Consider the following 27241-nt stretch of genomic DNA (forward strand, 5'->3'; position numbering starts at 1 on the left):
TAGTCCCATTCTTTCGAGACAACATGCAAGACTTAAAATCTTTTCATTTATCAGTTGTTTGTCCTAGATATGATCTCATTCTTGATTGGGTGTTGTGTGTCATGTGACTGTTCACAGGCAATTTAAGATGGCGCTGCTTAGTGTTTCACTGTCTGATGAAGAGCAGGTGTGCTTTGAACATCAATTCATTTTCCTTCCAGTGTTTCAGCTCTGCACCGCCCCATAGGATGAGGACGTGTGGGGATTTGTTTCTGTAATTTTGTACTGAAAGCCAGAGAGGTTAGAAAACCTGAATCAACATGTCAACAAGAAAACAGAAAAAAGTCAAAGTTGGAGGTTAAGTTTACACTGGTGTTTGTTTGTTTTTTTAAACTTGACTAAATTTGCTAAAAACAAAGAGTGTTTACTTTGAACACATTTAAGCTGCTGCTAAAATCAAATGAACATGAGTGATAAGGCCCTGCATTGTCCTTCTTCTGACACAGCTACAATGTTTAATCGTTGCTGTGTGTGTCCACCCTCCACAAACTCGTTTATGTGGCAACACACACACACACACATTTAGTTGTACAAATCGTGGTCCATGGTTATCAACACTTGGTCAGGTTATCTGTTATTGTTCTGTGTACATGAGTTGTAGCTCAGCCATTAGCCATAACTAGTGATGTGCGGATCGATCCTGAAATATCGATTCCTCCGATACCAATCATTTATGTTCTAGAATCGATTCTCACATTAAAATATCGATATTTTAGTAGTTTAGGGTAAATTTGTAGTTTATCATTAACAGGAACACAGTGGAAAGAAACTATAACATTCGGATTGTCTACATTCAAAGGAACTACTTCCTCTTCCGCCTTTCATAGTCATGTACGAAATACGGCTGTATAAATGTCTCGCAGCCCCTTGGCGTGCGCACTCACAACAATGGCTGAGCATAATTGTGCGGACGTATTTTAGCTCCACAAACAGCTGAGACGTGGTTTGTGATACATGTGGCAACAAAGTGAGATGTTGTGGCCATACTTGCCAACCTTGAGACCTCAGAATTAGGGAGCTCCACGAGCTCCCTCGGTGGAGTGAAACTGCTGTCTGCTCCTTGCTATCTAAAATATAACCTGACTTAAGCTCTCAGCCGTCTCACACTTCTGTTTAATCAGTTTTCTGTTTGATGTTTATTCAGCTGTGTGAAAACCCCGGAGGAACCCTCCCGAGGGATTAATAAAGTTAAATTGAATCTAATCTAATAACTTTAATCTCAGCCAAACCGATTTACTCATGAACAAATAAAACACTGAAAAAGGCAAACAATAACATTTTTAAATTATCAAAGTGAAGTGGGGTGGCTGTAGCTCAGGTGGCAGAGCAGGTCAGCCACTAACCAGAAGGTCGGTGGTTCGATCCCAGGCTGCTCCAGTCTGCATGCCAAATATCCTTGGGCAAGATACTAACCCCGCGTTGCTCTCCGATGCATCCATCGGAGTGTGAATGTGTATGAATGGTAGACTACTTAACACTTAAGTCAGAAAAAAGTGCTTGTGTGAATGGGTATGATTGGGTGAATGAATTAGTTGTATAAAGCGCTTTGAGTGCTCAGACAGAGTAGAAAAGCGCTATATAAGAACAAGTCCATTTACCATTTACTTAAATATCATGTTTAACCCAAGACCGCGGGGTTTGAAGATGATGTGTTGATCGGCTTGTAACAACCCTTATTGTTTTATAGCTAGGGGGGGGGAGTGTCCTAGGGGGTGTGTGAGTATAGCGTGGCAGCCATTACATGCTGCTCGTGTTCTGTTCTCAGGATAGACCTCACCATTGTAACGGCCTGGCGCCGGCGACTACCGATCCCCGCACATGTATGTACGGACAGTGTAGAGCCGTGGAGACCTGGCTTGTATGGTCTTATGTTGCTGACAAGGAATAAAGGTCTGTTGTTTAATTTAACTGACTGGCTTTGAGTTATCCGGCTAACCTCCACACCACATGCCCGCGGGACCTGCTAGCCGCTCCTTCCTCACCAGACTGCTCTTACAGGCTCAGATATTTGAAGTTTACACAGCTAAATTCTCACCTGAAAATATGTTAAAAGGTTTTTTGCGACCCAGAAAGAGAAATAAGAGTAATATTAAAACTAAGTCGCTGCCGCCATTGTTGGAAACTGGAATTGGCTGGGCCGTGCTATGAATTCTGCGATATGGTCTTTCAATTTTGTTGTCCGGGTGGACAATCGGGAGAAATTCGGGAGAATGGGAGGGGCACTGAAATTCGGGATTTTCCCGGAAAAATTGGAAGCGTTGGCATGTATGGTTGTGGCAACATCACTAACCTCGTCAAATACCTCAGAGTAAATCATATCACAGAATATGACGAGCGTATGTTGAGGCGAACTGAAGAGGAGGAGAGGGACAGGTGCTGCTAGGGCGAGACAGACGTCTCTCACAGAGTCCTTTAGTGCTGCAGGCAGGCAAGGTGTTCAAATAGCCATAACTTCAGGTTTTTTATTTCTATATGATGAACTCTGCATTATTAAGTGATAAGAACAAGTAATCTGATATCCTGTAATCATTATGACGCTATAATTTGAGATACAATAAATAAAATAAGCTTTTGTACAAAGTATCAGTATCGGATCAGTATCGTTGATACCAACCTGAATATTACTTGGTATCAGATCGGAAAGGAAATCAGTGGTATCGCACATCACTAGCCATAACTGTTCCAATGCATGAGTACTGTCACAGAGAATAAAGGTAGGAACACAAGATCAAAACTGCATTGTAGTTAGGAAAGTGTAAATGAATGTTAGAATGTGAAATGTGTGCTAGCACAAGCACTGCTTTCAGGTTTCCGAAAAACAAATGCAGATATGGTGACTATATGAGGATGTTTTGTTTTAAATATGTAGTATAGTATTAAATATGTTAAGAACCTAAATACTTAAAGCAGCAGTTCTTTTTTTCATAAAGGAAGTAATGTATAATAAAGAAGAACGTTGAGTATTAAAGCCTGTGTAGACTTTACGTACTGCTGAAAACCCTGTTTTGGATCAGTGAACTTATTGCATAGATCTGTTATTGAGCCCACTGCAGAGAGAACCAAAACATTCTCATCCCAAAACGTAAGATACTGATGCGGTGTTGCTATCAGTGTGTGAAGAGTGGGAGAAGAGGGTTGCATTGACAATCCAACACAATGGACAACACATTGAACACATTTTATAAGTGGTCAGAAACTTATAAATAACTCATGAAAGAATAAAGTTACGCTGAAACCAAGCACACCATTGTTTTTCTTGTGACATTACCAATAAGTTTGATGTGTCACATGGCCCTCTTCCTATTGAAAAAACAAAAGTTGTATCCAAGATGGCCGACTTCTAAATGGCCACCATGGTCACCGCCCATGTTGAGGAGTTTGCCCCCTCACATATACTAATGTGCCACAAACAGTACTTTAATATCACCAACCATCACCAGCCATATAAATGACCCATCCTGTACATCAGGTTCTTGTGACCTCTACCTGTTTGTGTTCTTAACTGATGCTTGGCTGTCAGGATGAAAACAAAAATCCTTTTCAAAGGAATATCATGTGTTTGTGGTCAATGTGTGTGTGTGTGTGTGTGTGTGTGTGTGTGTGTGTGTGAGAGAGAGAGAGAGAGAGAGAGAGAGAGAGAGAGAGCAGATGACATAGCAGCATACAGGAATATAGAGGACTAAAGAAGTCCACCTTCAGTTGGCTGAATCAGCTGTGAGTAGCAGAATAGTAATCTATAGGACATGATGAAAATCAGTCTGATTCAGGAGGCCACAAAGGACGTGTACAAAAATCACAAAGTTATTATGATAGGGATATATTTATATATGTATACATACAGTACTCCCATATATTAAAAAGCATATTATGAATTATACAAAGAATTAACCATAAAAGTTCACAGTAGCAGTGGTTACACCACATAGGTATCCTAATTTGGATGTGAATATTGGTGTAACAACAAAACAATGGAAACAATAAATAAATCAGTTTAAATAAATACGTGTTGGTGGTCATCCTTCCATGAGCTTCTTTCCATTAATCTTGTGATTAATGAATAGTAACATGACGTGTGAGCATGGTGTAGGAGGTCATGCTGAGCAGAAGTCAGACATCTTGTTATAGAGACAGAAAACTTGTGATGTCCTTCACAGAAGCAGTTGGCTTAACAAGTCAAAGCCCTGAAATGTCTCCATAAAAAAAGTCTGATTGAGGAAAATCCAAGTGAGTCTGCTTTAGTATATGTAGGCTGTAACACTACACTGAATAGTGCAAACAAGACAAAAAGTGTTTCTCGCTGCCCACTGACACTGTCGTGAAACTTAAAAACAGGTGTAAACCCTTCAGTAGGAGAACAATAAGACATAAATTGGTGAAAAAAAATAAATATCAAAACTTTATATCTGTGTAAAAAAGTAATCAGGTTATTAATTTTAACCAAGAGTCTGGCGAAAAAGGCATTGGAAAGTCCTGTCCATGATCGTTCCTTGACGTTTTTCAAAGATAAGTGCTTCTTTTATGGGCTCAGGAAAAACACAGGTTTTTTGGATCCACGGGACGGGCTCTTCAGCAGAGCTCCTCGTTCTGAAGAGCCTGTTTCAGACCAACAGCTCCGTACTCTCGGACCGGTCTGACAGTCAATATTGTCTCATTAAAATCTCTGGCCAGAAGACCCAAACCATTCACGTTGACACTGATGGGCCTAAGTAGAGTCCTGTATGGGAACTGGTACTGGTCCTGGGGAGGAAATTGACAGACAAGAAAAAAAAAGGCAATATTAATAATGCACCAAAATTATTTTGCTGCACTATAAAGAAAAACGAAGTTGAAAATATGATAATACTTGTGATACATGTATATTCCTTAAACTAGATAAGGAATACATACATTGGCCAAAACATTGTGTTCTCTGTTGTGGTGCAACTTTATATACAGATCTGGGATAAATTCAACAGTAAGTGCAGTTATTTCTCATAGTCAGTATATCATCCATGTTAGGGGAGTCTATAGACTTTGGTTCTATGTAGAATTGAAGAAGCCATGCTGGTTTAAAGTTGCAGTGTGTAAAATCTCAGATGTCATCAGATTGCACTTTGCAGTCAACTGAATTCTGTTTTATTCCCCTTGTATATTCAAATCAAAGCGGACGCTGTTTACCTTAGCTATCAATGTGTTCACATCTATTTACTTTGGATGAGGCTGCAAAATGTTGTGAAATAAGTCAACGTAGATGCTGAAGATATCCTTAACCTTTCTGTCGATAAGCACAGGTGTTTTTATCCTGTTAGCTGTTGTTACCAAAACCTTCTTTGAAGCGGATCTAACATTGTTACACTGGGAAACATAGCAAAAAGAAGCATTGCGTGTCTAATCTGCTAACAATGGGACTCCATCTTAGATGAGAACACAGGTATGTTCCTTCATTTCTTGAGACTCTTAAAGGTTTAGACACAAATTAAAAATTTCTTCCATTGGAGAAAAAGCGATTAGGTCAAACAGTGATTCACATCTCCGCAAATGTATTCAAGATGGCGGGGCAACACGGAGTCTTCCACAAACCAGCACCTACGCTTATGTATTTTTAATATAGTAATTGTACGTTTATGAGATTTCATCAGTCAGTGATTTTCAGGAATTTTCCTTTGAGCCATAAAAGTGTTTTTTATTTATTTATTAGATTTCTATTTAATAAACTCAAAAAGTTTATAACTATACAGTGGGAAAATAATTATTTGATACCTTGCTGACATTGTAGGGTTTGTTACGTAAACCCCTTTTCCACTAGTACCTACTTGGATTGACTCGCTGCAGTTTGCCATGTTTTCAGGGGTTTCTATTAGGTTATAGTACCTGGTACCAAGTAATAAAATAGTGCCAGCTCGGCTGGGATTCCAAAACAATCTGAGCAGGTGCTAAAATGTGGTGTCATTAGTCTGCATGCAACCGATTGGCTGTTCAGCCACCTGTTCTAAAATAAATTAATTGTGATGTATCACATCCTTTGGAAGCTGAGTTCAGTTTCTCTAGCCACACCCAGGCCTGATTATTACCACACATTTTCCCAATCAAGAAATCACTTAAATACGATCTGGCTGACTAAGTAGAGTAGACCAAAAGATCCTTAAAAGCATCATGCAACATCATGCTGCGAACCAAGGAAATTCAGGAACAAATGACAAACAAAGTAAATCTGAGATCTCAGTCTGGAAAAGGCCAAAGCCATTTCTAAAGCTGTGGGACTCCAGCAAACCACAGTGAGAGCTAGTGGTGTACCTTCCCAGACTTGGCCGGCCAACCAAAATTAACTCAAGACGTAGAAATAACTCATCCAAGAGGTCACAAAAGACCCCAGATCAACATCCAAAGAACTCCAGGCCTCACTTGCCTCAGTTAAGTTCAGTGTTCATGACTCCACCATAAGAAAGAGACTGGGAAAAATAGCCTGCATGGTCAAGTTCCAATACTGCTGACCAAAAGGAAGATGAAGGCTCGTCTTGGTTTTTCCAGAAAACATCTTGATGATGTTAAGAAATAAATATGTATTCTTAATGCTTATTTTCTGATTATATTGTTTTATGTATTTTAATAATAGAGGCCTTTATAAACCAGGCCCAGAGGTGACAAAGAACTAGGTCAGAGGTTGACAGGTTGCCCTGGCAACCAAGACTTCAGTAAGGGGAAGTAAAGAAAGGGGAAGCTTAGTGCAGAGGCATATTAATAAAACACAGCAAACCAGACAGAAAAGCGGAACTAGCAACACTGAAGGAGTTGTTTTGATCGCAACTGTGTGTCGGTGTGACGTAGTGCAGAAATATATTTTAGCTGGCGAAGAATTCAGACCTGAGCTTGTGTGTTCGTGTGTTCAGGCCTCCATTTCCGAAAATGTAAAATAAAGATAATTTGTTGAGCTGTGACCACTCTGAGTCCAGTCTTTCTCTGTCGCCAAAAGAATTCAAAAGAACAGAATTTAATAATGATTCTCAAGATTTTGGGAAAATAGTCTGTGGCCTGACGAGACAAAGGTTTAACTTTTTGGAAGACATAAAAGTAACATAGCACTTCAGAAAAGGATCATCATACCAAATATCATATATCAAGTAAAACAAGGTGGTGGTAGTGTGATGGTCTGAGGCTGTTTCTGTGCCTCAGGACCTGGAAGACTTTTATAGAAGAGATTTGTTTGGGCCAGAAACACAAGGAGTGGACATCAGACCAGTGGAAATCTGTGCTTTAGTGAGTCCAAATGTGAGATCTTTGGTTTCACCCCCTGTGTCTTTGTGTGACGCAGAAAAGGTAAAGGATGGTTTCTACCTGCATGATTCCCACCTCGAAGCATGGAGAAAGAGGTGTGATGGGCTGAGGGTATTTAAATTTGAATGCATACTAAACCAGCCTGATTATAACAGTATCCTGCAGCAACAATGCCATTCATTCCAGTTTGTGTTTAGCTAGACCATCATTTATTTTTCATGTAGAGGAGGTGGCTGAGGATTGCTCCATTCCATAATCAATATCCACAGGCCAGTCTTGGCAATGCTTCCACTAAGGGTGAAGGCATATGTGGAATAGCAGTGGGGACAGAGCATGGTAAATCCCACACTTGATGCAATTTGTGCAATTTGCTGTAAGTTGGCCTCTAGTGTTGGTCAGATTTCTGATAAAGACTCTTTATCCTGTTAATCTTGTGGAGTTGTAGACATTCCAGGATCGCCATGTGGCATTGAGTCATAGGCCTTCTTGTAGGTAGTGCACAGGTTGGTCAGTCTGGTCTTACTGTCATGGGCGACTGCTCTGTCTGTATCTGTGCTTTGTCCTTCTGTTATTCCTGCCACTTCCTTTCTGTGCCCTACTTACAGTACGTATTTAACCATGTGCCTGTTCGTCTTAGTCACTATGATGGCTTTTCAATTGATAACCGCATTTCAATTGTTCATTCTTATATGCAGCAGTTTCTTCTTGTCTCCGTTGTTGTTAAAAGCACAATGGGACTGGTCCCCTATGGGGAGTGTGTATACTGAGGTAAAAACATGATTTAAGGCTATTGTTCTGCTGAGGGTATGGGCAGACACCATCACATCACATCATCTACTGTAGAATGAGAATGAGAACCTCCAACAGCTAGAAGACAGAAGATAGGTTGTGGTCTTTAAGCATCACACTGAGAACAAAAAAGTACATTAAGGTCATGGATTGGCCTCACCAGTCTCCAGACCTTAATCATGTACACTCTAAAAAGTAATTCAGAGGCTTAGTAACTATCACTTTATAGTGATAGTTACTAAGCCTCTGAATCTAACTTATATTTATATATAAGTTAGATGAGCCTAATAAAATCTATGAATATCATTTTAGTAATTATTTGAGTTTGATAAGTTAAAATAAATGTCAAATGTCAACATATGTGTTTGTGTTAAATTAAGGTATTTATTTACATTTATCTCAGATAAAAAATTTATTCAATTCAATTCAATTCAATTTTATTTATATAGCGCCAAATCACAACAAATGTCGCCTCAAGGCACTTCATAGATACAGAGAAAAGCCCAACAATCATATGACCCCCTATGAGCAAGCACTTTGGCGACAGTGGGAAGGAAAAACTCCCTTTTAACAGGAAGAAACCTCCGGCAGAACCAGGCTCAGGGAGGGGCGGCCATCTGCTGCGACCGGTTGGGGTGAGAGAAGGAAGACAGGATAAAAGACATGCTGTGGAAGAGAGACAGAGGTTAATAACAGATATGATTCAATACAGAGAGGTCTGTTAACCAGGGGCGATTTTAGCCCATTTTTGGGGGTGCTTCAACACCCCTAAAATGAATTAAAGCACCCCCAAAGATTTCTTCCTTTTTTTTGACAATATTTGCTGTTTGTGTGACACACTACTAAAAATATATAAAGCATTCAGTACTTGGTTGAGACGTAAGATTTTAACAACAAAAGTATACATAACCCCTCCCCCCTTCCAAAATGGGTTGTTCCAGCTCTCCCCTTCTCTGGCTCCAGCGCTCTTGCTGCCAGAGCGATGGTGGCTGAGACGCAGCGGAGCGGAGGTGTAAGTGCCTGGCTTAAAACAGGACATATTAGCTGCATTTAACCTTCAGTTACTCTTTATATAGTTAGGTAGGAGTCAGACCATGTTTCTTTTTAGCTGAAAAGCATTACACCAGGTAACCTGCAGTGTTGAAAACGTGTTTTCCCACGATGTTTGCTACCCTATAATCCGTCCTGCTCTGTAGTAAATTCAGCGACATTTGACCATCGTGTTGCTCCCATTGAAATGTATATAACCTATTTAAAATCTAAAACTTAAAATTGTCTGTAGGCCACTGTTGTTACCACTGTCCTGTTTGAAATGGATACTAACTAGCTAACTGACTGGATGCCCATTAACCTTATAACTCCTGTTGTGTGTGTGTGTGTGTGTGTGTGTGTGTGTGTGTGTGTGTGTGTGTGTACAGAGAGACAGCTAGGTTCATAATGGATATAAGGAAGTTTTTTCAAAAAAAGGAGCCACATTCAGGTAAAAGTGTAAAATCAAATGGTCCGTAAATCAAGAATAATGTTGGATCAGTGTTTCAATGTTTATATCTTGTATTGGTTGTTCATGTGGTTTGGTTATTTTCCTTTTGGTTGAATGTACACTGAGAGAGGACTTTTTGTTAGTGATCTTAATAGTATTTTTGTTCATTTTAATGTAATTTTTCATCTAATTGAATACAATCTATTTGTGTATGATTGTTAGTCCAAAGAGGGAGAGAGGAAAGAGGGGAATGTGAGGAGAAAGTACAAGGTCAGGAAGAACCAGGTAAGAAAACAGACAGGGAACAGTGACAGGCACAACAGAAACTGTTAAACTGACAAAGAGAAGAAACCTGATTTTACTTACACAATCTGGAAGTTGTGTTCTCCCTATATTAAAGCTGCTATACAGAATCTGCAAAACAAACTGGGCTGAAACATTTTTGACCCTCTTTAACAACATTCCAACATAACATTATAATTGATTGGGGAGATTAAAATTAATGATATATTTTTATGTAGTTCAGCCACAAGTCTACTAAAACCTCAGCCAGTAATAGGTAGGCCAACTTTTGGACTGTCCAGCTGTCTGTATGTCTGCTGCATTACATACATCACATTTGCACACTATCAGAAAGAGCCAAACAGCCCTGGTAGAGTGAGGAGCTGTAAAGAGAAGCAGATGCTCTGTTTATATTCTAAAAATGTTTTAAGCTAGCTTGTTTCAAAATACTGCAGCTTTAAATGTTTTCTAAAAGCACACATACACTTATCAGTGTTTCTCACACTTTTTACAGTGTGTACCACCTGATAAAAATGTCAAGCTCCCCCAAGTACCACTATGAAAGCATGAAAGTCATAAATCTTACAATACAAAATTATTATTATTAAATGAGTAAAATTAGTATCTGCAGTAAAGATTTTTTCATACATTGTATACATTCTATCACAGGCAAAGTTGCCTCCATTTTTATAGTTTTTATTAATATTTTGTAAGAATTTGTTTGTAATAATTTATTGTTTTGGGAGTATTTTTTTATGTATCTGCATTATATTATACATACACATTAAAAGTGAATCTCTGTCCAAAAATGCACTCAGTTTACTTTTTACTCACTATGAGCATCATTCATTAACCTCCCCCAGTAATTAAGGTTAGGATATGTATTTTTTTTTTTTTTATTCCAATCCATTCTTCTTTTGCAGCATTTAAATAACCTTTATCAGATTTGATGGTTTTGTTACAGACTTTTCAAAAAAGTGTTTTGCTTTTCTTTCACAAATGTGGGGATTAAATTGTGTTAAAATGTACAAAACAGTGATGTCATATTTTGTGACCCAGGCACAGAGAGACTTGATGAATTTAAGAATCTTATGATTTAATAAAGAAATTTGCAGACTTGCACAGTGATGGTAAAATTATGATGAGTGATAACGGAGATGAAGACAACAGACAATGAGGAAAACGAGAAACAGGGGTTTAAATGCACCAAGGAGACAGTTATAGAGATCTCGGGACATCTGGAGACATTTAAGGATGCAGGGACTGACAGAAACAGGGAAGAAGTCTCATTGTGACAAGTAAAGTTTATCTTGCCTGGCTGGGCAGCTCTCTGGGTGCTCAGCACCCCCAAAGCTCTGATCCTAGAATCGCCCCTGCTGTTAACACATAGTGAGTGAGAAAGGTGACTGGAAAGGAAAAACTCAATGCATCATGGGAATCCCCCGGCAGCCTACATCTATTGCAGCATAACTAAGGGAGGATTCAGGGTCACCTGGTCCAGCCCTAACTATATGATTTAGCAAAAAGGAAAGTTTTAAGCCTAATCTTAAAAGTAGAGATAGTGTCTGTCTCCCGAATCCAAACTGGAAGCTGGTTCCACAGAAGAGGGGCCTGAAAACTGAAGGCTCTCCCTCCCATTCTACTTTTAAATACTCTAGGAACAACAAGTAGGCCTGCAGAGTGAGAGCGAAGTGCTCTAATAGGGTGATATGGTACTACAAGGTCATTAAGATAAGATGGGGCCTGATTATTTAAGACCTTGTATGTGAGGAGCAGGATTTTGAATTCAATTCTGGATTTAACAGGAAGCCAATGAAGGGAAGCCAAAACAGGAGAAATATGCTCTCTCTTTCTAGTCCCTGTCAGTACTCTTGCTGCAGCATTTTGGATTAACTGAAGGCTTTTCAGTGAGTTTTTTGGACATCCTGATAATAATGAATTGCAGTAGTCCAGCCTGGAAGTAATAAATGCATGAACTAGTTTTTCAGCGTCACTCTGAGACAGGATATTTCTAATTTTAGAGATGTTGCGCAAATGGAAGAACGCAGTCTTACATATTTGTTTAATATGTGCGTTGAAGGACATATCCTGGTCAAAAATGACTCCAAGGTTCCTCACAGTGTTACTGGAGGCCAAGGTAATGCCATCCAGAGTAAGAATCTGGTTAGATACCATATTTCTAAGCTTTTCAGCGCCGAGTACAATGACCTCAGTTTTATCTGAGTTAAGAAGCAGAAAGTTAGTGGCCATCCAAGTCTTTATGTCTTTAAGACATTCCTGCAGTTTAACTAATTGGTGTGTGTTATCTGGCTTCATGGACAGATAGAGCTGGGTGTCATCTGCATAGCAGTGAAAATGTATGCTATGTCTTCTAATGATGCTGCCTAGGGGAAGCATGTATAATGTAAACAGAATTGGTCCTAGCACTGAACCCTGTGGAACTCCATAATTAACCTCAGTGTGTGAAGAGGACTCTCCATTTACATGCACAAATTGGAGTCTATTAGATAGATATGATACAAACCACTGCAGTGCAATACCTGTAATACCTACAGCATGTTCTAATCGCTCTAATAGGATATTATGGTCAACAGTATCGAATGCTGCACTAAGGTCAAGAAGGACAAGCACAGAGATGAGTCCACTGTCAGAGGCCATAAGAAGATCATTTGTAACCTTCACTAAAGCTGTTTCTGTGCTGTGATGAACTCTGAAACCTGACTGAAACTCTTCAAATAAACCATTCCTCTGCAGATGATCTGTTAGCTGTTTGACAACTACTCTTTCAAGGATTTTTGATATGAAAGGAAGGTTGGAGATTGGCCTATAATTAGCTAAGACTGCTGGGTCTAGAGATGGCTTTTTGAGTAAAGGTTTAACTGCAGCCACCTTGAAGGCCTGTGGTACATAGCCGATTATTAGAGATAGGTTGATCATATATAAGATCGAAGAATTAATCAATGGCAGGACTTCTTTGAGCAGTTTTGTAGGAATGGGGTCTAAAAGACACGTTGATGGTTTGGAGGAAGTAATTATTGAAGTTAACTCAAAAAGATCGATTGGAAAGAAAGAGTCTAACTTAACATCAATGGAACTAAGAGTAGCTGTAGATAATATTACATCTGTGGGATGATTATTGGTAATTTTTTCTCTAATGATAAAAATTTTATTTGTGAAGAAGTTCATGAAGTCATTACTAGTTAACGTTAAAGGGATGGTTGGCTCAAAAGAGCTCTGACTTTTTGTCAGCCTGGCTACAGTGCTGAAGAGAAACCTGGGGTTGTTCTTATTTTCTTCAATCAGTGATGAGTAGTAAGCTGTTCTGGCTTTGCGGAGGGCTTTCTTATAAAGCAACAAACTATTTCTCCAGGCTAAATGATGATCCTCTAAATTTGTGACACGCCATTTCCTCTCCAGATTACGAGTCATCTGCTTTAGGGTACGTGTTTGAGAATTATACCACGGGGTCAGGTACTTCTGATTAGAGACCTTAGTTTTCACTGGAGCTACAGTATCCAGAGTCGTACGTAGTGAGGAGGTGAAATTATTAACAAGATAATCGACCTCTGTTGGGGTAGCGTTCAGATAGCTGCTCTGCTCTGTGTTGGTACAGGGTTTACAGGGTTAGTATCTGGTTTACAGAATACCTTCTTTGCATGTACTTAATATTTGTGTTTAAAATTGAATCAAAATATTTGAGAAATATGTATCTATACTCATCAGTATCTTGTACTAAAATCATTAATTATTCAAATCAGTATTATTTATTGTCAGCAACTACAACTGAAAAGTGTAAGTAAAACACGATAACGTAGAGTAATTGAGCACCATGAGCCTTTTCCATTGTTTCATTCATTTTGTTTTTTAAATACTCTGAGCGTTTGTGTTTGCTGTCCTGGTTTGACATTTATCCTTCAAGTATGTGAGGCTTTGAGCTAAAAGGGAAAAGGCTCTTGTCTTTTTAGTGCTTGTTTATTTTGAGTTATTTCCATGTTTATGAAAATTAAATTTCGTTTGGAAAAATGTTAACATGTGGTCAATTTTCATACATGTATTATGAAACACACAACTACATATTAGTTTGTTTGGTTTTTCAGACTTAGACTACCAGTGAAATACAATAATTGGCTCAAGAGTTGGCAGTTCGTCTTGTAATCGGAAGGTTGCCAGTTGGAGCCCCGGCACCGACAGTCTCGGTCACCTACTGGTTGCCTACTGCCTACTGGTGGTGGTCAGAGGGCCCGGTGGTGCCAGTGTCCGGCAGCCTCGCCTCTGTCAGTGTGCCCCAGGGTGGCTGTGGCTACAATGTAGCTGCCATCACCAATGTGTGTGTGAATGACTGAATCATTCACACACACATTCAGGATGACTGAATGTAGTGTAAAGCGCTTTGGGGTCCATAGGGACAAAGTAAAGCGCTATACAAATACAGGCCATTTACCATATTTAATATTAAGTACAATTTTGATTACGTTCAGTTTACAATATTAAGTAAATGGAACAAAATTTTCGATCAACTGACCATCTAAATTCAGTTACATTGACCAAGCATGTCAGTGTTATTTACTCAATTTTTTCATGTTTGTGTAACAACTACAATTATTGATTTCAACTTAATATGTTTAAGCTTTAGTTATTCAATTGATCAAGTATATTGAACAGATTTGACTAGTTTCCAACCTACTCAATATTTTTAAGTGTAAAAGTGTTGCCTCAAAAATTTTAAGTAAATGTCAGTTTCAGTTTTTAGAGTGTAGTAAATATGAGAAGGAAACTGTTGCTTTGAGTTGCTGGTTGACAGTAATTTATTTTCCATAAAAATTAGAAATGATTCATGTCAATATAAATGAGCATACTTAGAAATGGGATCAAATATCCCCCGCTGTATCTTTAAAAAACTGAGCCGCAGATCGCTATACTCAAATGACTGGTTCTGAAAATCTTAGAAAATTATTTGGAGGTGCCTTCACCATTAATCAGTGCATGAGGATATTTTGGAAATCTGACCCAAGGGAGCTTGAAATGGAAATGTACCTTTATGAAAAGTATGTAGCGGATAAACAGCATGCAAATTACATGCTCTGATTTTTTGGGCACATTTTGTAAATCTCTCAGATTACACCTTTTAGACACACAATGTCTGTAAAGACTTCTGGCCTCATAAGGTTGATCAAACTCTGATAATTGGCGATTCTATTCTGAGACATGAAGCTAGAGACACCAGCCACCATAATCAATTGTGTTCCAGGGGCCAGAGCAGGCGACAAGCAACACTCACGTTTGATAAAGGTCCATGAGAGTGATACAAGTGACTGTGGTGTGCTTTGGGTCTGTGTGTTAAGCTCCAAGCAAAATAAAAATCGAATCAAATTGAATTCTGTGCTGAAAAGTCGATTTGCTATTGAGTGCATTGACTTAGTTCTTGATTAGTGCCTTCTGCTTCTCAGAGAGTGTTTCAGCATCTGGAATAGTATCCTATGAAACTGCTCCACTTGCCCATTCCTTTGGGGATGGTAGAGAATAGTCCTGGATCCAGCAACTCCACAGTAGTTTTTCAGTTGTACAAACAACATGTTTTCAAATTCAACACCCTGTTTATGATGTATTCGTGCTGTCATTAAGGATTTTGATTGCAGCTGTATAACCTGTTTTGGAAGTTGCAGCATACACCTGAAGTGTGTAAAATAGTGACAACAAGGATGTATTCATAACTGTCTTGCATTTGTTGTGATGTAGGAAATCACTTGATAGAAGTTTCAGTGGTTTAGTAGTGACAATATTAGTCAGTGGTGCACTGCTGTAATGAGATGGCTTCTTTAGTTTTATGCAGACAGACCGTCTTTATTACATAATCATCTACTTCTCGTTGCATATGCGGCCAGTAGAACAGGTAGAACCGATAACATTCATTTCAACACCTTGATGGCCCCATTCATCATGTATCTCCTTTAGTTTTGTACTTTAGTGTTTTTCTGGTAAGACCAGCTGTTTTTGGTTGGCTGTTTCTTTGTGCAAGAAGATTCTCATCCATCTTCAATTTGTTGTCTTAGATGACATATTACCTGTGAGTTGAAGTGCTTTAGTTCTGAACTTGATGGTTTTGCACAGTTAACTGAGACCATGGACACGACACACTGGATTCATTCTTTCCACTGTCTGTGTAGCTGCTCCAATCACATTACATGCAATTTCCTCCATGAACTCTTTCATCGTGTCTACACCATGCTGGAAAGACTGTCTGCAACCACATTTTTCTTCACATTTTAATCGTGAAGTGGAAATCTGCCAGTTCTGCTACCCATCGTCACCCTGTTGTATTCAGTTTGGCATATAGGTAAGTCGATAATTATAGGTGTACACTGTGAAGAATGGTGCATAATAGAGGTAATTGCAGAATTTTTCTGTGATCACCCATTTGAGAGCTAGAAACTCTGAACGAGAAATGGTAATTCTTCCCAACTGCAGTTAAAGTACGAGAAATGCAAGAAATTGCACAAAGCAACGTTTCATGATGAATGGCTGTGAAACTTTTGGAACGCCTATAACAGGAGGCTGAGTTAAACAGTCTATCAGCTGCTCTACCTCTGACTGGTGCATGTCGCTACACTAAATATGTGTACTTGAAGGGACAACTACTGTTGTTTTATTTTATCTGCCACTTTAATCTTTTGTTTCGCTGGGTCTCGATGTCTGCAGGTCCACTGAGCAGGTCATACAGAGAATTGGCGATTCCATCAAAATCCTGTATTGTTTGTAATAACTTAACAGTCCCAACACTGCTCTTAATTCACCAACAACATTCACTGGCTGTTTGCCTTTCAAAGCAGCCATAGCAGTGCTATCTGTGGGGTTTATCCTGCTTCCTTCTGCTGACACAATTCCGCCAAGTTACCTTGCTTCTGCTCTAAACAGATTGCACTTCCTTGCTTTTAGTTTGATTCCATTCTCCCTAACTCTTTGCAGCACTGTCGTGACATCCTACAGACTACCAGAGAGGAGTATGATGAGGTGGATTTTTCTATTGACCCTTGAGCTCAGAAGTCCTGCAGGTAGTTTTTCATCTCCTGATACAAGGGCTTTGGTACAGAGAGATAAGTCGGTGTCACTGGCTCGTTATCTGTCATGGAAGTGTTCATTTGCAAGTTCTCAGCACATCCTATGTCGTTGTCAGACCTAAAGAATGATTGTGATTCTTCTCTTAACATCTGATTAACAACTTGATAGGTGGATCCTAGTGTTCATTGGTAGATGTGCCTAGGCATAATGGACTGATGCAGTAGGTATCCAGTCAGTTTTTAATATCATCATCATCATCATCATCATCATTGTTTATTTATATAGCACTTTAAAAACACACAAGGCTGACCAAAGTGCTGAACAATAGAAACATAATAGATACCATAAGAATAATAAATACAATAAAATAATAAACATAAAATACAAGTCAGTCAACCACTGAGTCAAAAGCCAGCAAATCAAAATGCGTTTTCAATCTGGATTTAAAAACCAGCACTGATGTCGATCGCCTAATGTGAAGAGGAAGATTATTCCAAAGCTCAGGAGCCACGATAGAGAACGCTCGGTCTCCTCAGTTTCAGCCGTGATTTGGGGACTGAGAGCAACAGCTGCTCAGCTGACCGGAGCGAACGAGTGGGTACATAGGGCTTCAGCAAATCAGACAGATACGCAGGTGCCAGACCATTTAAAGATTTAAAAACCAATAAAAGAACTTTAAAATGAATCCTAAATTCAATTGGTAGCTAGTGCAGGGAGGCCAGGACCGGAGTAATGTGCTCAAATTTCCTTTTACCAGATAAAAACCGTGCCGCAGCATTCTGGACTAGTTGCAGGCGTGTCAGAGTGCCCGGTCCAACCCCTATTAAAAGGGAGTTACAATAATCCAAGCGTGAGGTTATAAAAGCGTGGATAACAGTCTCCAAGTCACGCCGTGAAAGAAAAGGTTTAACCTTCGACAGACGCCTGAGTTGATAGAATGACGATTTCACCACCCCATTCACGTGGCCAGCTAAAAACAATAAAACCAAACAGATAAAAAAGAGCGGTTGACGGCATGCCAAACACACAGGCGCCATCATAACCCTCTGCGATGTTTATATACTAACAGGGTATATTGATCCAACAGACCGCAAAGTTTCCATAACATTCCTATTTGACACTACGATGTCATGGTTCGTGGGATTTTGTAAACCATATTTGGTGTCATGTTAGCCTTTACTGATAAAAGGGTATCGCAGAACTTCCTTCAGTCCTTCAGGCCACTGTGGGTTCTCATGAATGGTAAATGGACTGATTCTTATATAACGCTTTTCTACCATCCCTACTCTCATGAGACTTGAAGATCAGAATGCTATCTTGTTTGAAAGGTGCTTGGTGCGTTGAAACCTGCACAAAATGCTCACATCTCCCACACTTGAAGCAGTGCTGACAAAATATTCGTAACATTCTTAGAATAGACTAGAATAGAATAATCCTTTAATTGTCCCACAAGGGGAAATTTGGTTGTAACAGCAGCCAAAAAGACAAATATACAAACAAACACTACACAAGACACAGAACAGAAACATACACAATTTTTCTTACATATTTACATTAAGGACAATGGTTACTATAAACAGAGTACTGTACAGTTATTAAATTAAATAAAAATAACTACAGGTAAGAGGCAAACTCTGGTTGTAGTGCGAATCGGTTGATTAAATTATTGCAGTTAAAGCGTTGATGTAAACATCTATGTTTGTTGGGAGCAGTTCAGATTGTACAGTCTGACAGCTGCAGGGAGGAAGGACCTGCAGAAACGCTCCTTCATGCATCGAGGATGCAGCAGTCTGTCACTGAAGCAGCTCTGCAGCAACATTTACATGCATGGGGTGGGAGACTCTGTCCATCAGGGATGTTATTTTGGCCAGAGTCCTTCTGTCTCCCACCACCTGCACTGGGTCCAGGGTGCATCCCAGAACAGAGCTGGCCTTCCTGATGAGTTTATCCAGCCTCTTCCTCTCAGCTGCCGATAAACTGCTGCTCCAACATACCACACTGTAAAAAATGACAGATGCCACCACAGAGTCATAGAAGGTCTTTAAAAGCGCTCCCTGGACTCCAAATGACCTCAGCCGCCTCAGCAGGTAGAGTCTGCTCTGACCCTTCCTGTAAAGAGCATCAGTGTTGTGGCTCCAGTTTATTATTCAGGTGAACACCCAGGTACCTATAAGAGTCCACTATCTCAATGTCCACTCCCTGGATGTTCACCGGTGTCAGTGTGGTGGGTCTGCGTCTCCGGAAGTCCACCACCAACTCCTTCGTTTTCCCGGCGTTGATCAGCAAGTGGTTCTGCTGACCAGTCTACCAAGTCCAGAGTCCACCGTCTGTACTCTGAGTCGTCCTCACCTGTGATGAGGCCGACTATGGCAGAGTCGTCAGAGAACTTCTGTAGGTGGCAGCGTGGGGAGTTGATGGAGAAGTCTGCAGTGTAGAGGGTGAAGAGGAACGTGCCAGCACAGTTCCCTGTGGGGCCCCCGTACTGCAGACCAGCGTGTCAGAGACACAGCCCTGTGACCTCACATACTATGGGTGTTCTATGAGGTAGTCCAGTATCCACTGGGACATGTGGTGGTCCACTCCTGATAGCTCCAGCTTGTCTCTCAGAAGTCGTGGCTGGATGGTGTTGAAAGCACCGGAGAAATCAAAGAACATGATCCTCACAGTGCTTCCAGGCTTCTCCAGGTGAGTCAGAGCTCGGTGCAGGAGGTAGATGATGGCGTCCTCCACCCCAATGCCAGGGTGGTAAGCAAACTGCAGCGGATCAAGTAGAGACCTCACCAGGGGACGCAGAGGGTTTAGAACCAACCTCTCGAGGGTCTTCATCAGATGTGATGTCAGGGCTACTGGCCTGTAGCTGCTGAGGTCCTTGTGATGGGAGGTCTTTGGTACTTCTTTCTTTCACACATGAAAAGCATCTAGAGTGGTGGCATGGTGCTGGAAAATATTTCTGTGGTGCAAATCTTTGTTGAAACTGTGCTGTTCCCCTCACATGCTAATAATAAAACAGCATGAAGTTTCTTTTGCCTTAATGGGGAAAAGCAGCTGGTTTGCAGGCACTGTTCCCTCTAAGCTGAGCGCGTGAGCAATCGTGCACTGCTGACACAGTCTCCGCGCACAGAAAATCAGCGAAATAAAATAAATACATTTATTTACTTTCATTCCAATTCAGGCTTTTTTTTTGTGCGCAGCGCAGATTTTCTGTGTGGGGATGTCAGCAGTGTGCGATTGCTCACGCGCTCAGCTTAGGTGTTGTCTTTAGAATGGCTTCTCTGATTTTGGAAACTTAGAATAGAATTAGAATAGAATAGAATTCAACTTTATTGTCATTGCACATGCACAGGTACAGGGCAACAAAATGCAGTTTGCATCCATCCAGAAGTGCTTTAGCCATGATATAGATATATTACAATATATATTAGCAATAATATAGATATGTAAGTATGTTACAGAATGGGTCTATTATGGTATGTTATATGTACACGGTATGAAGTATGTTATGAATATTCTATAACTATAAGTATGTACAGGCTATGAACAGGATATACAGTGGGGCAAAAAAGTATTTAGTCAGCCACCGATTGTGCAAGTTCCCCCACTTAAAATGATGACAGAGGTCAGTAATTTGCACCAGAGGTACACTTCAACTGTGAGAAACAGAATGTGAAAAAAAATCCATGAATTCACATGGTAGGATTTGTAAAGAATTTATTCGTAAATCAGGGTGGAAAATAAGTATTTGGTCACCTCAAACAAGGAAAATCCCTGGCTCTCACAGACCTGTAATGTCTTCTGTAAGAAGCTTTTCTGTCCCCCACTTGTTACCTGTATGAATGGCACCTGTTTGACCTCATCATCTGTATAAAAGACACCTGTCCACAGCCTCAACCAGTCAGACTCCAAACTCCGCCATGGCCAAGACCAAAGAGCTTTCGAAGGACACCAGGAAAAGAATTGTAGACCTGCACCAGACTGGGAAGAGTGAATCTACAATAGGCAAGCAGCTTGGTGTGAAAAAATCAACTGTGGGAGCAATCATCAGAAAATGGAAGACATACAAGACCACTGATAACCTCCCTCGATCTGGGGCTCCACGCAAGATCTCATCCCGTGGGGTCAAAATGATCATGAGAACGGTGAGCAAAGATCCCAGAACCACACGGGGGGACCTGGTGAATGACCTGCAGAGAGCTGGGACCACAGTAACAAAGGTCACCATCAGTAACACACTACAACGGCAGGGAATCAAATCCCGCAGTGCCAGACGTGTTCCGCTGCTGAAGCCAGTGCATGTCCAGGCCCGTCTGAAGTTTGCCAGAGAGCACATGGATGATACAGCAGAGGATTGGGAGAATGTCATGTGGTCAGATGAAACCAAAGTAGAACTTTTTGGTATAAACTCAACTCGTCGTGTTTGGAGGAAGAAGAATACTGAGTTGCATCCCAAGAACACCATACCTACTGTGAAGCATGGGGGTGGAAACATCATGCTATGGGGCTGTTTTTCTGCCAAGCGGACAGGACGACTGATCCGTGTTAAGGACAGAATGAATGGGGCCAAGTATCGTGAGATTTTGAGCCAAAACCTCCTTCCATCAGTGAGAACTTTGAAGATGAAACGAGGCTGGGTCTTCCAACATGACAATGATCCAAAACACACCGCCCGGGCAACAAAGCAGTGGCTCCGTAAGAAGCATTTGAAAGTCCTGGAGTGGCCTAGCCAGTCTCCAGACCTCAACCCCATAGAAAATCTGTGGCGGGAGTTGAAAGTCCGTGTTGCTCGGCGACAGCCCCAAAACATCACTGCTCTTGAGAAGATCTGCATGGAGGAATGGGCCAAAATACCAGCTACTGTGTGTGCAAACCTGGTAAAGACCTATAGTAAACGTTTGACCTCTGTTATTGCCAACAAAGGTTATGTTACAAAGTATTGAGTTGTATTTTTGTTATTGACCAAATACTTATTTTCCACCCTGATTTACGAATAAATTCTTTACAAATCCTACCATGTGAATTCATGGATTTTTTTTTCACATTCTGTCTCTCACAGTTGAAGTGTACCTCTGGTGCAAATTACTGACCTCTGTCATCATTTTAAGTGGGGGAACTTGCACAATCGGTGGCTGACTAAATACTTTTTTGCCCCACTGTAAATATGAAATAAAAAAACTATACAGAAATCTGAGATATACAGTTATACAGAAATGTGAACTATGCAGGTTATAAACAGTTGTAGGATTAAAAATTATCGTATGTACAGAATGATTATTTACACAGAACTATACAGTAGTGCAGTTAAGATCAGTGAGATATGTGGATAATTTCTACAGAGGCTATAAAGTGCTGGTGGTTGTGAGTGGTGGTTCAGTCCATGTTATTATTGTGTGTTTGAGGGTATAGTTGTCCATTGTGTGTGTGTGTGTAGGTGGTTGTGGGTGTGTGTATGTCCAGTCCATGTGTTAACGTGGGTCAGATGTCAGGAGGCAGAGTTCAGGAGTCTGACAGCTGTGGGGAAGAAGCTGTTCCGGTACCTGGTGGTCTTAGTCCGGAGGCTCCTGTAGCACCTCCCAGAGGGCAGGAGGGTGAAGAGTCCATGTGATGGGTGACTGGGGTCTTTGATGATTTTCCCAGCCCTTTTCAGACACCGCTTCCTGTAGATGTCTTTTATGGCAGGAAGTGGTGCTCCGGTTTTCACGACCCGAGGCAGAGCAGTTCCCGCACCAGACTGTTGGTCAGGATGCTCTCGATGGTGCAGCGATAGAAGTTCACCAGGATGTCTGAGGACAGGTGGTTCTTCCTCAGAGTCCTCACGAAGAAGAGGCGCTGGTGAGCCTTCTTGACCAGCTTGGAGCAGCTGGTCGTCCAGATGAGATCCTCGGAGATGTGGACTCACAGGAACTTGAAGCTGCTCACACGCTCCACAGCCGTCCCCTTAATGTGGATGGGTGGATGTGGGTCAGCATTCCTCCTGTAGTCCACGATGAGCTCCTTGGTCTTCTCGGTGTTAAGCAGCAGGTTGTTAGTGTCGCACCACTCAGCCAGACGATCCACCTCCTCCCTGTAGGCGGCCTCATCGTTGTCACTGATGAGGCCAATCACCGTGGTGTCATCTGCCCTCAACTCTTTCAGGAGTACCATGTCAGCACACATTTCTTTCATTTGCTCTTTGTTTGACTGTGTTTCTCTTTTCCACTGGAGAATCACTGGTCTAGACAGTATTTGCAGTAGGTACTCATGATGGAGCTGCATGTTTCTTTTCGTCCTGTCTCTCCTTTCCATTCGCAACTGCAATATGAACCTGTCTTTTTGCTCAGGCTCTACTATTTGGCCTCATTTATTATAATTGTTGTGCTACATAGAGCCGTTCGGTGGTGTTGGAACAATACATTAAACTGGGGATTCATGCCATTCCTCGATGAGCAATGCATTTTGTCCTCTTTGTCGTGTAGAAGCAGTCTTAATTTCTCTACTGCCCTCTCCATTTGTATATTGCTTATGTCCTTCTGAACATCAAGAAGGTGTGACATACCTTCATCCTTGCGGTTGAAGCTCTGCATGTTCAAGTTGCTTTAAATGTGAGACTAACTGTGTATTTTATTAATCACATAGTTTTTTTTTCCTGAGATTTGAAGTATATCACATAATTTAATCAGCTGCTCTTCCGTCAGTTGATTCAGTGTTTCTTTCATTTTCAGCTGTAGCTTCTCTACTTCAGACTCCAGAGGAGTTAGCACAGGCTATGAAATGAGTGTTTATCAGACTTGAAAGATTTTTGCTGCCTCCTAGTGATTACTGTTCACTTCAGGATACAAACGCCAATGTCAGTCTAGTAACATCTCTGCTGCTTTGCTGATAGCTGATACTCAATACAGACAGGTGAAGGCAAGAGCTGCTGTCAGTGTCTCATTCATTGCCCCTTACTATTTCCCCTGTTTAAGGGCACAACATTTGGAGGCACCACTGAGATATTTGGCCTGAGCTGTAAGAAAAAGCCAGGCATTAGAAAGGAGCACTTCCTTTCTAATGCCTGGCCTCTAATCTCTACATTGTTATGTGTAACATTGTTTCTCCACTTTCACCGTGGTACTAAGGTGGACTGACCATTAGAACAAGTGGACTGAAAGGTGTGCAGTAAAAAGTATGCTGTGCATTTATATTACATTATTACAACAGTATTACATATTCATTCATGTAACTCAGTGTTTTCTCAGCATGTTCTTTTTTTATGAAAATGTACCTAATTTTGACTCTTGTATAATGTTAAATGTTTGTCATTTAAATGTCCTTCTAAAAAGTCAAAGTCTGTTTCGCTTGTTCCCTTCAGCCAGTTGTCCCAGATAACTGGATTTTTAATAACTTACTACAGTTAAACCAGAACGAAACACAACTACGAACTATTAGGGCTAAAGCTAAAGGTCAGAATTTTCTTATAAATTGTTTCTGGAGAGTGTTACAAATTGTTACTTCAGCAGTGATGCTGACCTCACTTCCCAGGACCATGTCTACAATATATAGAACAGTTTTTATCTAAGAACATTGGAAATGTTAGCACCTTTACCAAAGAAATCTCCCCATGTTGTCATTTGGCCGTACTACTGTCCTGAGTTTTAGTTATGAAATATATAAAATGAAATATCGTGAGATTATACCTATGCTCAGATGATTACTGCTTTAGCCTTCAAAAAGAAATATGAAGCAGGTCATGCTTTGCAATTTGATTAACAAGTCGCTAATCCATGAAAATGTCGTATCCCTGAGATCCTTCCTTTGCTTGTGGCACATTTCAAAACATCAAAATGTAGATGGTCAAAATGCTCAACTTCAGCCCTCACAGCAGGAGCTCATTAACATACGGGTATCACAGAGGCCACACACACACTCATATATAGAGAGAGGGGTAGAGATCGAGTCTAGTTAAGGTGTAGTCACTTGTAAACTTTTGTAAACCTAGCTAGCCTGGGACCTCCATCTTTGACATTCATTGTCCAATATATCCACCATCCTTCTGCACAAGTCTAAATGAGGAATCCCCCCCGCCCCCCAAAATAAAGCAAAAATGGTCAACACACTAATACTCATTTTCAAATAAATACTCAAAATTGTTGTTATAAGCAGCTAGTCTATGAAGGAGCTGGACCTTAGAGCCATCCCCACAAACAGTACACAGAAGCCCACAATGCGTTAAATAGCAGCAGGCAACGCAAGTTGTAACATGTTTCATAACAAGTAATCTCATTACTAATGTAAAGGGAGATATTAATAGAACAAACAGAATCTGCTCTTCTGCAAATAGGCGAAACAGCTAATATTATTATAACTCTGGTTTGTACATGACCAGCTTGTTGACTTACCGGTGTGGTATGAGAAAGGCCGGTGCTTTTCATCCCTCATTATGCGGTGCCTAAGTGTCACTGACAGGTCCTCCTGGATGGGGACTGCTGCTGTTTGATTGGCTGATTCTGTGGTAAGACTTGGGTAAGAGTGAAGTGGATTGTAAGTATTTGCTTTTAGTTGGTCTTTTCTAACAGGCGGTGGTTTAGTAGGCTCTTTTTCAGTCTGTTCCTTCTCCCGTGCACCAGAGTAAGGCATCTTACCAAATAAATGCTTTGCTGCTATGTTGCTATCCTTCCTCTTTGCCCTGCTTAAACCTCCCGATCCTTTCCTCTCCTTGTCTTTTTTCTCTTCTTCTTCCTTCTCATCATCCGTATCCTCGCCTTCCCTCTCTCTGTCCTCTCCTTGACCTTTGCAGTTTTCTCCGTCCTCACTCCCAGCTTCATTATTATCCTTAACTGCTGCACTGACAACAGCAGGCATGTCTTTCATCTGCTCACTGGCTTTGGTAGCCTGGTGGTGAGAGGTGGGATTGTGGTTGGGTGCTCTGCTTGGCCAAATGTAGCTGGGTAAAGAGGAAATGACACCACCACTGAAGCCCAGGCCAGCCAGTAAAGTGCTGGTCACCACAGATGCCACAGTTGCTTGACTACCACTGGAGGATGGACCAATGCCTGTTGCCATAGAGACAAATGAGAAGGGGATACCAGATGAAGTCCAAGTTGATGAGCCAGAGGAAATGGGAGCCATATCAGCCGAGGAGGCCGGAGACAGTGTTGGCTGAGAAAGGAAAAAAATGTAGTTAATACCCAGACGCATCATCAGTCATGAACTCACTGAGCTTTGACATTACAATGAAGAAAATTACAACTAATGTAAAATGTGAGATTTCAGTCACCTTGTTTGTTCCATTTATTCGTTTTACCAAATCTGATTAAAATTTAGTAGATGAATTTAGAATTTAGTAGAGGAAAATTCACTATGCTGAACTGCTCGAATTTTACATCTTTATTACCAAAAATAATAAAGAATTAAGCCTTGACCTTAAAGGGCTCAATGAAACTGATTGCCAGCAGGTATATCAAGTAGTTTCACAATACATTGCTGGAGAATACTGTGCTTGTTTCACGCTCTACATTTTTATTCTGGAACTCTGCTAAAGTAGCAAAATATGAATAAAAAATTATTTTTATTCATATTTTTTTATCTTATACAGAGTAGAAACTGCAAATTCTCAAATACAACCATATACATCAGAGTACTACGTTGTATCATAATAATGAGAGTGCACAGCACGAGCATCATGTGCAACAAAGATTATGACAGGACATCTCTGTGCGGAAAAAAATGGAGTTTACGATCTGCTTGTAAAACATGATGGCAGAGTTTTAGTATTTCAATAATAATATCATAAATCCTTTTCGGGTAACACACATTACAGACATTACAAACCTGTCTGACATACATTTACCTGATTATAAGTTAAATTATTTGATTATATATGCATTATCAGAACTATCAAGATTAAAGGGTCACACTGAGCTTTGAAACTAGAAAACGTCAAAATATGTTTCAATTTTTAAGGGTCGTTAGAAATGGGCAAAGATTTAAAACCTTTGAAGAAAAAAAAACTGGCCTTAAGGTGTCACATATTAAAATGACGTGAGATCAGTCACATGAAAAACAGAACATTAACACTGTTGACCTCTTAATCGCTTTCATCAAAAATTCTTTGATTCGTGTGAAATTTATCTGAACTATGGTCAATAATTTACCAGTGACTCTTTACAGACATCAGTTAATTCTAGGTGAATTCATACCCTTTTAAATGATTGTATGGGATGAAGCAAGAAAGAGAGAATGCAGTTAGAGTTTGGTCGTTTCTGAAAGTTTGGTTGCATAAATAAACTAAAATAAAATCTCTTCATCCAGATGCATATGACTTAATTTTTCCTGACTCGAATGCTTATTGAGACACTGATGTTCATATGAGAGATGCTCACACAGAATCAT

The 27241-nt window shown here is 40.4% G+C and overlaps 1 protein-coding gene across 2 annotated transcripts in view; it reads right to left on the bottom strand.

Moving 5' to 3' along the window:
* Positions 1 to 3626: 3626 nt before the first annotated feature.
* LOC102785259 (receptor-type tyrosine-protein phosphatase gamma-like) overlaps positions 3627 to 27241 on the bottom strand; it is a 327441-nt gene continuing 303826 nt past the window's right edge. Inside the window, exons 12-14 of one of the 2 annotated variants that reach the window (XR_015719939.1) lie at positions 25492 to 26008; positions 25249 to 25367; positions 3627 to 4776 (exon numbers count right to left, since the gene is read on the bottom strand). Coding sequence is in view for 1 of the 2 variants with exons in the window: in XM_087850446.1 (XP_087706572.1) it covers positions 4742 to 4776; positions 25249 to 26008 (795 nt within the window). In the remaining variant the exon portion in view is untranslated. Of the gene's footprint in view, positions 4777 to 25248; positions 26009 to 27241 lie in introns of both variants that reach the window. The other variant, XM_087850446.1, reaches the window with a different exon arrangement.

Source organism: Neolamprologus brichardi, chromosome 13, assembly GCF_056152115.1.
Source record: "Neolamprologus brichardi isolate AB-2024 chromosome 13, ASM5615211v1, whole genome shotgun sequence".
Lineage (NCBI taxonomy): Eukaryota > Metazoa > Chordata > Actinopteri > Cichliformes > Cichlidae > Neolamprologus > Neolamprologus brichardi.